The 13,797-nt window shown below is 34.8% G+C and overlaps 1 protein-coding gene across 1 annotated transcript; it reads left to right on the top strand.

Moving 5' to 3' along the window:
• The first annotated feature begins 9,962 nt into the window (after positions 1-9,962).
• LOC147408916 (GATA transcription factor 19-like) lies at positions 9,963-12,067 on the top strand. The gene is made up of 2 exons (XM_086459021.1): positions 9,963-10,880; positions 11,506-12,067. Exons 1-2 carry the CDS (start codon positions 10,452-10,454, stop codon positions 11,821-11,823), a joined length of 747 nt encoding a protein of 248 aa, XP_086315147.1. The 5' UTR covers positions 9,963-10,451; the 3' UTR covers positions 11,824-12,067.
• Positions 12,068-13,797: the final 1,730 nt, after the last annotated feature.

The raw sequence follows: 13,797 nt of genomic DNA, 5'->3' as shown, positions 1-13,797 counted from the left end.
TTTAGCAAAAGTTGGTGTGACAATATAATCTCTCTATAATTGGAAAAACTTGGCTTGGCTTGGCAAAATTTTGAGAGTTAATCACAATTATACTCTCAATTCCAAAGCTAAAGCCATATTAAATTTATAAATATTTAAAAATAAATTTTGATTTTTTTTTTTTAAAGGTTGAGTTTCTAACCTAACTAGGTGATGCATTTTCAATATCAGAAGGGAATTGAGGATTGATCTTGTGGATACTCCTTCCAAAATCCATTTAGTTGGTGATGACCTCAAACTTTATGTTGGTTGCTAATGAGTTTACGTGAAGCAAAAATCCTCCGACGCACAAATCAAGTTTTTAGAAATAAATCAAGATGTTTTTTGATGTATAATTGTGTACTTTTCACTTTGATTGCTGCATTATTCATAGGCAATCAATTTAGATAAGGTTCACTGGATTCTTGCCAAATTGGTGCTCTGGTTGTGCATTTTTGCAACGGCCTCAAGTTTTCGGGTTTCATTATGTGCCACAAAATCTCGATTGTTCCTACGTCGATTTTCCGACCATGAGCGTTATATTCAGGAACATTGTCTCGACCATTTTGACTTTTTGACCATGTTTCCCAATATTATTTCCTCGATAAATCTCTAGATAAGACGTGTAATCATATGATCATGCAGATTAATTGCTCCACAGGTCTCAAAATAGGGAACAAGAAAACATAGGAGGACAATATCGCCTCGGGTTTAGGTTGAGCTAGTTTGCCCAATCCCTCAATCCGAGCTCAACCCAAATTAAGATCGGATTGAATACTTATTCTAACTTAAGCTCAACTCATATTCCACATAACTTGGCCCACGGTAATCCAGAAATATTAGATTGTATCACACTACTAGCCAATTCATACGAATCACACAAAATGCACATGAAACCCACCATGATTCCTCAGTTTCCCTTAATAGACTCATCTATGCTCAGTGCCAGTTGTTTGGAGTGATGTCATATGTAGAACTTCCTAAGATGACGTGTCAATCTTTAACCTATTGTCCGTATGGACATTTGGCTCATAATGGCGTTGGATGGATCTAAAACATTAGAAATTAGACTAATTTCAGTATTCAACAAATGCTTGAACGCCAAGATTGAAATTCATCAACAAAATGGACTTGAAGAAAATACCTAGAAGTTATGGACAATGTTTGAGGTGTAGGTCAACAAATTGGTGGCCAAATTTTTTTTATATAGAGGCCCACGAAACAAAGAACCAAACAATTAAACATTTGATCACATTATGTTTGCATAAAATGATATCACTGACTTAAGCTGTTGGTGCTACAATTTGGGAACGGATTGCTTTGCCTACCTAACAAGAAACCACATTTTCAATTCACCAAACATGAGATGCATATATGTAGGTGCGAAGTATAGGTTGGTCTAGCAAACTGAGTGTCCTAGGGCAAGAATGCATTTGGTTTCTCGACTACTGGCACTACATACTCCATCTTCTAGATAATATGCGCCTATCACATTGACTCATATGCCTTGTTAGGATGCAATATTGTGTGGAAAGCAACTATGCTCCGCTTATTACCCATCTCCCAAGCTTATTCACCAAGGAACAAGAAATCATGCAATTGGATCCAAAGAGCCAAGATGGAAAGTCCTTCAAACATAAACATGATTATCTCATATCGACTTGTTTAATCATAGATAAAAGAGGCCATTACTATGACATGTGGCATGAAGGTGAATGAAAGAGTAAAGTTTTCAAACTCACTTAAGATAGGCGGGAGGGTATCGAAATTGAAAGGATAAAAGGAAGAGTAGAAATACAAGAAGACTTGTAAAATGCAGATGCGTTGCATGTAAAATATTATATGATTATATTCAAGATAAATAATAAAAAGAAAAGAAAATGAGACTACCATCATGTTGAAGTTTACAACATATAAATAGCACAATGTTAATGACCAATTGAAAAAGAAGAAGAAGATATTTGTGTCTTCTAAAATAAATAAAATTTTAATAACGTTGGACATTTTCATTGGAGGATACAATTATCTTTTTTTGTAATTTCTGCTCAATCGTTTACTGAGTCATTAAAAATTTAATAATTAATAAAGAGAGAATTTTAACAAAGTTGAAGAGTAAGGTTTGTGCATGGGAGAGTTTTTTCTATTTCAAGGGCGAATATGTAAATAACACTTTCGCTCTAGTCTTCTATGGTAAAATAATAAAGCTTCTATTGGCAAACCAATTTTTTACTTATTACGCCCCAATTTCTTAAATTATTTATCACACCCAATTGAAGATTAAAACATAGTCTTCAAACATTACAAAGGTTTGACTCAAATTATAATCTCAACATTACAAAACATTAAAATACTCGTTCAAACAAATTTCAGTAATTGTTTACAATTATGATTAGGCTTATATAAAATCCTAAACTCAAAAGATAGAAATCTAGGGAATTTTTTTTTTAGCAAGCCTCTTTTGACATCCCAACCTTTACTTATTCTAAGCCATTCATTTATTTTCTTTATTTTTAGATTGGGGTATAGTAAGTAAATTCGGGGTGTCAATAGTAGCTCTTTAAAATAAAGACCAGTAACTATATTAGAATTGACTAATTTATTTTGACAAAAACAATGACTCATAGGACTTTTTTTTTTCGTCCTTATCGTGGGTATTCTCACCCTTCGGATGAGACTAATCCCACGGTCACACACACCACCCCTTTAGAAAGTCCTACGTGCAACTGGTTGAGTCTAGGGTCTATAGGACCTTGGAGGGTGGCACCAAGGATTTCATTGCTTCGAGGGGGTTTCGAACACTTGACTTACCCTTCCTGAGGAGCTTATCAAGGCTCGGCTTGCCACTAGGCCAATCCCTTAGGGGTTAACTCAGCATACAGTTGGATCATCGAAAAATGTATCTATTTGACTTACAAGTGGGAGTAAAAAAAAAAAGTTATAATCAACTTTGTAAAGCCCTTGGCCCTTGACCGGGATCCTTTTGGATTGTTTTATGACTTGGTTAAAAAATACTGGATAGTTTAGCGCTAGCTAAGGTCCAACCTACCTCTTTAGGGCTGGGCTTCAGTCTACCCGAATTATTCATCGTCAGCCCATACACTTATCACATGGAAGTCTAGTAATTACCCAACTCCAGTTCCTTTGCATCATTCCACATCTTACATACATGAATGTTTACCCTATCTTGGTAGATTACTTTCTAACAGTTGGAATTGAGCATCTCCACATAGTGGGCTTGAAATCCACTCACAGGATTTTCATAAAGCCCATGATGGAAAAATGGTTAAACCCAACGAATGGGACGTATAACTCTTATTATTAAATTGGATTCCCCCTTGTTAGAGGTTTTGTTCAAGACACACACAACCATCTTTCCAGTCTCGATGATTTGGAGTTAGGTCTCGTGGATTTGACATGTAATCCTTGATGTCCTTGCTTTGGAAGAAGATCTCAAGCCTCCTTCTTGGTAGTTGGTTGGGATCCATGGATCATCCCCACAGTCCGGTCGATTGGGTTGGGAACATGATGCACAAGTACTTTATGTGCCTTCGTATCTCAATGAAGTTTTCAACCACTATATGAGGATCAAGCTTGAAGAATGCCACAAGGCATGCAAGAGAGACGTGGTGTAGGTAGCTATCCAATCAACTAGAGTGCATAATCCCATTTATTATTATTTTAATATTGTTTTGTAGCTTTTAGGGCATAAAATGGGTTGGATTTTATTTGAAAAGTGATATGAATATGGATTTAACGGTTTGGAATCTTGGAATAGATCCAAATAAAAATATGAGTCGGATATGAATTGTTGTCCCTTGACCCAATTTGGATTTAGGTAGGGTACAAATCCATCCCTATATCTGCCTAGATTCGAATAATATATTATTTTGAAAATTATATTTTTATATTTTCAAAACATTCTTTTTCTAATTCTTTAATATAATATGAATTCTTATAAAGAGAATTATAATGGTAAAATTGAATAGTATAATAATTAAAATATATATATAGAAAAAAAATGTTGAGCTATCTAGAATTATATGATCCGACCGACTTGAAACAAGTAATTCAGTCGGCTTGGATCCGAATCTAGTGAAAATAAAATGATTCAGATATGATTTTAATTAATAGGATCCGAGTCAGATTCAAATTCAAATCTAGATCAGATATAAAATTTGAATTTGAATATGAATATACCCAGATCCAACCCATTTTAAGTTCTTGTAGCTTTATGGGACGTATTCCTATTCACATGGATAGGATTCCATTTCTAGGCTTGTGCCAGATATTTTCATGATAAGAATTTTGATCACAAAGCTCACAGAAATCCGGGATCCTCGGCATCTTAAATTTATAAAACTACCCTTACATGCTTGACGTGGCACCCACTGAAGAACGTGTGAGCAAAAAAAAAAAAAAAACTCATATTTTCATGCATGCAAGTAACATCCACTCACCATGCACACGTGGCACGTAGTCTAAGGTAATTAATTGGAAATTTTGTCGTTCTATCCGACACGATTTGCCATCTCTGGGATAAAGAGTGGATCCCACTGAATCCAATGATACATACTACACGATGATAGATCATCTATCAACTTGTAGTCGTAGAGAGTCTAGAGATCCAACCCAAGAAATTAAAAAAGAAAATTAGTAATAAAAAAGAAAATTGTGGATTGTAGAGATAAGAGAAGCGGTGGAGATTTTGAATTCCAATGTTTAAAGCAAATCCTAGAGTTCATTAAAAAGAGTATAAACCAACATAAATTACCTTAGATTTTCTAGGCACACGAGCTACTACTATATATATATATATATATATATATATAAATACTTTTACGTATATATATTGTCTCTCTGTATCTTTGATCGAGAGAGAGAGAGTTAGAGAGAATCTTTTGAAAAGCGTTTAGTCGTCCATGAAAACTAATCTCTAGACGATCTGATTCTCTCACTTGGTTTTGAATCTTTCGAAGGACTCATTAATTGTGAGGTGTTTTGTTGGGGTTCGGAGATGATGATGATGACGATAGGGAATGTGGATCACTTTATTGTTTTTATTCTTAGCTTTTCCTTTTCTTTGTTTCTTTCTTTGACTACTCAAAGAAGTTTGAAGGCTTCGACAACAAAACCCACAAGAGAAGGGAAAAAAGAAGGAGCGGAAGGCTTGTTGCTTTGATGATTGCAGTGTATGAGTGTATCTCCTGTGTGGGCTACCTTTTGTTTTTGTTTTTTGAAAAATGATCCCATCATGGTGTCACTATGCATGGAGTTATGACCAACCGTATTTAATCCTCAATGTTTCATCTGCCTTGCAACTCGCCGAGTCTACTCTCAACTCGTTTGATTTCGGGATGACTCGTTTCTTATATTCAAATTGACCAACTTTCTGAACTTAATCGAAAACTTTTTGATTGACAAGCTCAAAAAATCAAACAAACAAATGATATAAATTTAAATAGAGTCGTGACAATATGACTCGCTAGGTGGCATACTCAATTGACTCCCTGACATGATAAGTTCGGAAATTGTGATTTGAATACCTCGGGGTACATGGTTGCACCTCCCCATAAGAAAGTGTGTCTCGAGGTGTACAAATCTACGGTTCCCTAACATGTCCACGTCAGGGAGTCGATTGAGTATGCCACTTGACGAATCATATTATTAGGACTCATTTAAATATTAGAAATGGCAATCAAACATCTTAGAGGCCGATAAGCACATTGATCGAAAGACTATTAAGAGAAATCCAATGATAACGTGATTTGGTAGATGCTCTTGTTAAGTATAGACTCAAGATTCTGCGTATAAGTCACTGGTAGGAACAATCTCCAACTAAGTCGATGCACAACATGATTAGATAGGCCAATATATCTCATTGCACACATGACCAACATGTAAGGAAGGCCATGCATGAAACCTCAAAGTTGTCACATGTTGTAATTTTTTAGTGTGATAGGAATATTATGCCATACAATGCAATTAGGGAAAATGAAATCCTATAAATAGATAGTAAATGAAGGTAAATGTATGCAATTTTAATTAAAAAAACCCTTACATCCTATGAAATTTATAATTGATTTGACCATTTAAATTAATCGTAAATAGATCCTTGGTATTCAAGGATATAAGTTAGATCACATTCAATATAGGACAAAAGATTGAGGTCAGTAGTATTATTCACCCACAATATTAATATACTTTGTGGGTGAATAATTTTGTTAACCTAGATCTTCCATTCCCTTTTCTTGTTAGCGATTGTTACTTCATTCCTTGACTTTCAAAAACTTTGATTTCACTCCGACTATCAAGTTAGTAATAATTTTGATTAAGTATGAGAACTTTTTCAATTAAAATTTCAAAGATGTTTGAAAAGTTTTTGTCGACTCTTGTCCAGTAACCATTCTGAGTGGAGATTCGGCCTTAAGGAAAAAAATGATACTAAAATTGCATTCTCAACTATCTATTTTTTAATCGCAAATGAACTCGATACAAAAAAACGATCATTTATATATAGTAAGCAATCAGTGGCTTGATGAAAACTTACGTACTATTGCCCCAATGCCTATTAGGGTCCCAAAAAGGGGAGTCCTCTGTCGAAAGGGTGGGGAATAATTGAAACATGCCATGTTACATTACGATGGTGTCTCCATACAGGGGAAAGAATTGTTAGAGATTTTTTTTCAAGTGGAATTGCATACTTTTGTCTTTATATTTTATTCATATTAATAGATCTTATTTCCTTATTTTCAATGCAGTATATTATTCATATCATTCTTATAAATAGGAACAAGTATTAACTCTGGAAATTCATGTACAACCTTCTTCACAAAGTAACTGTATAGCAAGATGTCATGATCTATCAATCACTTAATTAAAAATTGTGTTCATCGTTGTTTTTCGCATAGGATTTCAAAGTTTCTTGACATACTATTTTCCAAGATTATTCAACTATTGGATTTCTCCTCATAGAACTTGTGAAGTTTTTTACTTGTTCCCAAAGTTTTTATATGAACCGGGCTACACTAACATACTAAAACATTGTTTGTGTAGAGAACGATTATTTTCCTTGAGTGTACGATACTTGTATCTTGAGGAAATGTATTGTAGAGATAATTTTTTTGACCACCTCGAGATTCACGAGTTCCTGATGGATTGATCTGTAACACCTTGATGTCCTCCCTGTTCCTTATTACATAGAGCCTCCGATGTCAGAGTTAGATTAAAGAATGTACAAAATTCTAAGTTTTTAAGCTAAGAATTCATACCGTTGTGTGTGGGGCTCATCCTTTATTTATAAGGATATAATTCTCCTTTTGCACGTCTTCCTCCCTTATCTTCTTATATTTAGGGATTAGATCCATGAGAAATTCTCTCTCTTAAGAGTCTTTCTTGGGTTGTAATGCCTATATTTCTTAGAATTATGGGATTAAAATTTTATTCGTTCATGAAATCACGTTTTCCCAACCTCCATTTGAATCCTTTTCCTCGATCTTTTACTTGAGTATTATCAACGCTCAGGCTGGAAATTCATTTCTTCTATCTTTCACTTACACGTGTCATTATCTTGGTGGGTCAGGGATTTTATCCCTCCACAAGTCTCCCTGTTTCCATGCACGTCAGTTCAATGTGGGGCAGTATTGTAGGAAGTCGGTTTAACATCTTTCTTTTAATATTCATTTTTTATTATTGGAGTGACAAGACTGACATACATGTCATTGAGTCAACTCAACTCGATTGACATTAGAGTCGAATCTAGTTTTAATAAAACCACGACTCATCTTTTTAATGTGGAAGTGGAAAGTACACCTCGATGATAAACTCCCAATCTTAGAAAAGAATCTCATCAGTAAGGGCTACCCTACTCATAACTTTTTCTAATCTTTACTCAAAATATTGTATTCGGATCTTCGACCATGACCTAGGTTGTGATGAGCTCCAGATTCGGGCCTGAGAAGGTGTGATGATGACGGCGAGAGGACCAGTACTCGTTAGAATAAACGGTACCGTCAAATGAGAGAGAGAGAGAGTACTACTTAGTCGTTGTTATAAAAAGGTAGTCATAGTTTTGTCGAAGAGAGAGAGAGATGCAGTTTGTCCTTTTTCCTTGGGGAGAGAAGGTGGCAGAGCAGAGATACAGATACACGGATACGGACAGAGGTTTTGATGTCTTTTTTGTATATATTGGGGGAGAGAACGGGCCTCGTGATCGGAGAAGACCAGATCCATGGAAGACTGTTCCCGAAAGTCACGTGGGTTCTTTTGACTATCCTATGACCAACCCCATCTACCTTTCTGACTCGCATTGTTTGCTGCGCCTCTCTCTCTCTCTCTCTCTCCAAGCGATAATTTTAGAAAGAAAACTTGACTCGACTCTGACGTCACGTCCATAATCGAGTCAAGTTGACCGATAGCGAGTCGACACACACACTAGGCTATTAAATATTTGTGACATTTACTTAGCAAACCTAGCCGTTACATTTTTATTAAAAAACTCCCTAGAATTCTAACAACTCCGACGAAACCTTACTTTTTCAAATTTGGTACTCTTGCAAACTTTAAAGTAGGGATCCACATGGTAAAATTCAAATTAATGGGGTTAATTTGTTGCACAACAAACTTGGGAGTGGATCCTAATCGCATCAATTCGTGGTATCCAAAAACATGATCTCATCCCTACCACAAAGGAAAAAATTCCAAGAAATTTTTTTTTAAAATTCAAATAAAAAATTAATTTTCACCATTGAATTTTAATTTTAAATTTGAGAGTTCAGCAATCATCTATTTCAACACCTTGGATCAAGCTTAAAAATATTTATTTAAATATGAGATTTTCAATGAAATCTAGAGGGTTGCATTATTGGATTGCCAATTTGATAATACATGGGCCCAACAGCCCTTGGTAAGGTTTGAAATCTTACTAAATTAGTCATCAAAAAGTAAGTTTTGTTTAGTAGCAAAGTTGACAAAGTAAGGGAGTTTTTATAATAAAAATGCAACAAATACGTCCGCTGTTAAATCTCTCTAAATATTTATTAAACTTAAGGAAAATGCTTAAGTGACTACAAAGGACACTGCGTTTCACACTGTGCTGATGTGGAGGTGCCCATAGAATCGTAGATGCTTGTCCTTTAGATATGAGTAAAAGCATCTGCGTAGTGAAAGGTCCTGCATGACTACTCTAGGATGACGCTAAACTTATTAAAGAATGTATCTATATTTTAATTAAGAATCATCCTAGAATGATCACACAAATATTGCATTTGACACTAAGCTCACATGGAGATGTGGATGGAACCATAGATGATTTCTTTGAGATATGAGTGAAATATCTACGATGAGGTGCACACCTCCACGCCAACTTAGTATCGAATGCAGTATTTTGTGTAGTCACTTTCAAAATTTTCATATTTAATTAAAATATGGAGATGCAGAACTAACTTCCTTTGACAATACATTAACGTGGCATTGTGCTGAGATTCATAGATTTTTTTTTCTTTTTATCTCAAGGAAAAATCTAGAATAATGATAAAACGACGTGCTAAAACATACACAAACTGATGTGGCAAGTGAAAAGAATCATAGATCTTTTTTCCTTGTATATCCTGAAGAAAAAATATCTATGATTCTATGCACTTCAGCTTACATTTTAGTGCATCATTTTATCACGACTGAAAAATCCATGGTTCTCTGTATTCTACCAAATCAGCACAGTATCGAAGGACGTCGGTTTAGAATGACTCTTTAAATATGGTAGTATAAATAATCCGAGTTTCTAATACAACTCAATGTATTTCTGTTTTGACTCGGATGAGTTTCAGCGTTGATTCAGATGAATGTAGAGCCTAGTCAACTCAAAAATCAATCGAGTCATTATGCTTAAAATTCTCTATATATTGTAGTGTGTTGTATATAATACTGCCACATTAGTTTTTTATCCTATTGTTAGGAAATCAAAACAAGGAAAACTGCCAACAACCCTCTCACCCACTCTCTCTCTCTCTCTCTCTCTCTGTGGGAGTCTAAACTGTCCATCTCTACACAAAACCTAGGTCCCTTTCCTTTTGTTTTCTGTGTGTTTCTTGCTTTGCATTTGACCACAACATGGACAGGGAGTGCTGATTGGTCTTTTTGCCAATCCATTAAAGCTTTTAAAAGCTAAGAGACATCACCCATCTCTTCTCCCATCTAAACTCTCTTCTTTATCTTCTATTTGTTGTTGCACCATCACTATAACCTGGTTAAGAACCCCTTAAAACTTATTCTTTCTTTTGATCACCCATTTTTCTTTCTTTCTATCACACACTCGATCTCAATTTTTATTACAACCCACAACATCTTTCAATCTATATTTTCAAATTTGAGAAAAAAACAAAGATTACCCATCAACCCAAAGAAGAGAAATAAACATAAAATCACAAGAGTAAGAAGAGATGCATAAGTGCAGCAGCAGCTCTCATCCCTGCTCTTGCGGTTTGTTCAACGGATCCAACAATTCCTTCTCTATGTTATTCTCGATGCCTAACCATCACCAACCGTTTGATGAAGCTGACGTGTATCCAATCACCTCATCTTCATCTTCTGTGGATTGCACCCTTTCTTTAGGGACACCATCCACTCGTCAAACTGATAACAAGTCAATCGTCCATCATCGAAGGTCTGGTTCTTGTGTGTCAAACCTTTGTTGGGACATATTTCAGACCACCAAAAAGCCTCCATCATCAGCACCTACACTTAAGAACAACCGTGGAGGTATCAATGGCAATAACTTGAACGGTGTAGATCCTCTTCTCACTCGAAGGTGTACCAACTGCGATACGACATCGACACCTTTGTGGAGAAACGGACCCAGAGGCCCCAAGGTAATCTCTCTCTTCATTCAACTATACTAAACCACCATTATTTATTTTGGGTCCTCAAGGTTTCCTTAATATTTGAGATGCCACCCTTATATTTTCAAACCGATAACATAACCCTTGACTATATCTTTTATGAGAGACAAAATAAAATGACCAAAATACTTTTCTTTTCAACCTTTTGCTAGAAATCTTGATTTTGTTTTCCAAAATCGTTCTTCTTCAATCTTGTGTTTTGGTGGCAATAGTGCCCCTTGTTCCCTAAATGATTTGATAAAATACTCAATTTATTCTATTTTCCAGATCCAGTTTTCTTGTTCTTGATCAAGAAAATAAGCAAACTCTAGTCTGTGACAAACGCTAGATGATGTGATAAAAGTTTTGGAAGGGAAAAATAAAAAATAAAAAAATCAAAGATTGCCAACTAAATCAAATTTTTATGGAAAAAAAAAAGGGTTTTTAAGAATTTGAAGATAAGGGTATTTTGGTCATTGGAGTTGGTCTCTCTAGAAAAGCTACTGTCAAATGGTTGTTATGTCATATAATCTAAATTAACTTTGCTGTATCCAATATTCTTAATTTCGTTTTAAATTTTGAGAGACTTTAACTAACGAATATAAATTGAATGCAGTCACTTTGCAACGCATGTGGAATCCGCTACAAGAAGGAAGAGAGGCGCGCCACCACCACCACCACTACCAACACCGCCGCTGCAGCCAATATAATAGAGTCAAACCACCTAATGAGTCAACACCACCACCACCAGTACTCGTGGGCCCACAACGCACAGACTCATAGTTTAGCTTCCAATATATCTTCGACTCCTTTTGGAAACGAATTCAGATTCATTGAAGACAACGATGGAGAGTCGGACACTAGTCTTCCTTTTCTTTCATGGCGTCTCAATGTGCCTGACAGCAGACCCAGCCTTGTCCATGATTACACATGATCAACCATCCAACGGTCATGATCACTACCATATTTCAAGGCATAATTTTATGTTTTTTTTTTTTTTTTAAACTTTAATTCTCATTGTGGATTTGTGTAGGTCTCTATGAACTTTCTGGTCTTCTTCTTGATCACGATTGATGTTGTGATTGAGAACGGTGGTTGTAGAAAAAAAAAAAAAGGCACAAATACAATGCTCAGAACTTTATTTTTATGGAGGCCTTTAAAGAAAAAAAATTACTGGTCAACCTAGAATCTGGATGCTTGAAGTTCATGAAAGCAAGACAAAACAGACTTAAGTCAGTATCTATGTTGAAGGACAAGTGTTGAAGAAAAAATAAACAATTAATAAAAAAATAAACATTGGCCAACTAAACTGTCTCAGAATCTAGAGAAATACGTAACCCATGTCAAGTTGGCTAGGTAATATAAGATTAATAAGTTAATTAATTAAGAAATTCAGATCAACAAACCTGGAAAATCAGTTTGTAAATACTATAGCTATGTCTGAGATTCAATTAAAGTGGAAACAATTACCAGGTCTAAGATAAAAGGAAATTAAGTGTAAAAAAACATACGATATTAACAAACAAATGTTATATGGAATTAACCCTCAACAATATGTAAACAAAAGACAAATGCTTAAATGAAGAGCCAACGTGGTCTTGATCCCACCTCATGGAAATAAAAAAAACCTAAAACTAAGAGGGATTAAATTACTAGTTAGAAATAGAATTCATTTTGTTATTTCCTATTAAAATTCTTTAAGGTTGTTTTCTTTTAGGGGTAAAATTCATTTTAGTTGTTTTATTTGATTTAACAATCATAAGGTGGTAGAAGGGGAGTTAGTTTAGAAGTTTTGTTAATAGGTTATATTAAGCACAAAGTAAGGTTGGCAATGATCCAAAATACACCCGATGTCTAAAATGTTCTAATCTGATCTAAAAAAACATGAAAATCGGATTTTCAGATTTAAATCTTAGATCCAATACAAATTTGAATTGGATTCAAATGAACTCAAATCCGTTTTAAAAAAAATTTGATCCAAACATATTTTAATAATTTTATTATTATTATTCTCTATTTCATATAAATACATATAGGTAAAACGTTTTAGTCTTTTTGGTTTCCCTTTATATTTGTAGTTAAAAATTGATTTTTAAAATTTTGATATGATTTTATATTTTTTGAACATTGGTAATTTGAAAATAAGGCATGTGCTCGGATCAGTTTTAGATTAAGGATGAAATGAAACGGACTGGATTTGATTTACATATTCATTAATCCGATCAGATCAGCTACATGTTTAAAACATTTAGGATTGGTATTGGAGTGATATTGGTCCGATGCCAAACCTATCCGTTGCCAGCCCTTGCACAAAGGATAACTTGACTTGTTTTGAACAATACTTTTTAGAGTGGTGATAATATGACTCCCCCACGTGGCATACTCAATTGACTCCCCTGATGTGGGGTGTGCCAGAACCATTGATTTTCTTTTGTCCAGAACCATTGATTTCCTTTTGTATCCTGAGGCATAAAGTCTATGGTTTTGGCACACCCCACGTCAGAAGGGTTGATTGAGTATGTGGGGGAGTCAGATTATCATGACTCTACTTTTTATTTAATAATTATTTCTTGGTCTTTTTCTTCTTTTACTTTTATTTTCCCCTCTTTCTTTCTCTTCTTTGTGTGTACAACGAAATTGTTTGTCAAATTTTTTTGAGTCCAACAAATAGTATCAAAGCTTCTAAATTTCAATGGTAAAAACTTTAGACATTGAAGGATCTAAATATAGCTTCTATTTGAATATCAGCAGATTTGAGAAGTTGTTGATCAAACAGATCAAGAAAATTTATCTCGGACAGAGAAAGATGCATTAAGATAGAACAAAAAGAAAGATTGCAAAGTGATTTTTTATCTTTCAATTGGTAGATGGACAAATCTTTGAAAAAGTTGTCAATGCTACTTTGATG

Source organism: Akebia trifoliata, chromosome 2 (genome assembly GCF_017979445.1).
Source record: "Akebia trifoliata isolate Shusen 1 chromosome 2, ASM1797944v1, whole genome shotgun sequence".
NCBI classification, from domain to species: domain Eukaryota; kingdom Viridiplantae; phylum Streptophyta; class Magnoliopsida; order Ranunculales; family Lardizabalaceae; genus Akebia; species Akebia trifoliata.
Note: the sequence above shows the minus strand (reverse complement) of the source record. Positions and strands in the feature narration are given on the sequence as shown.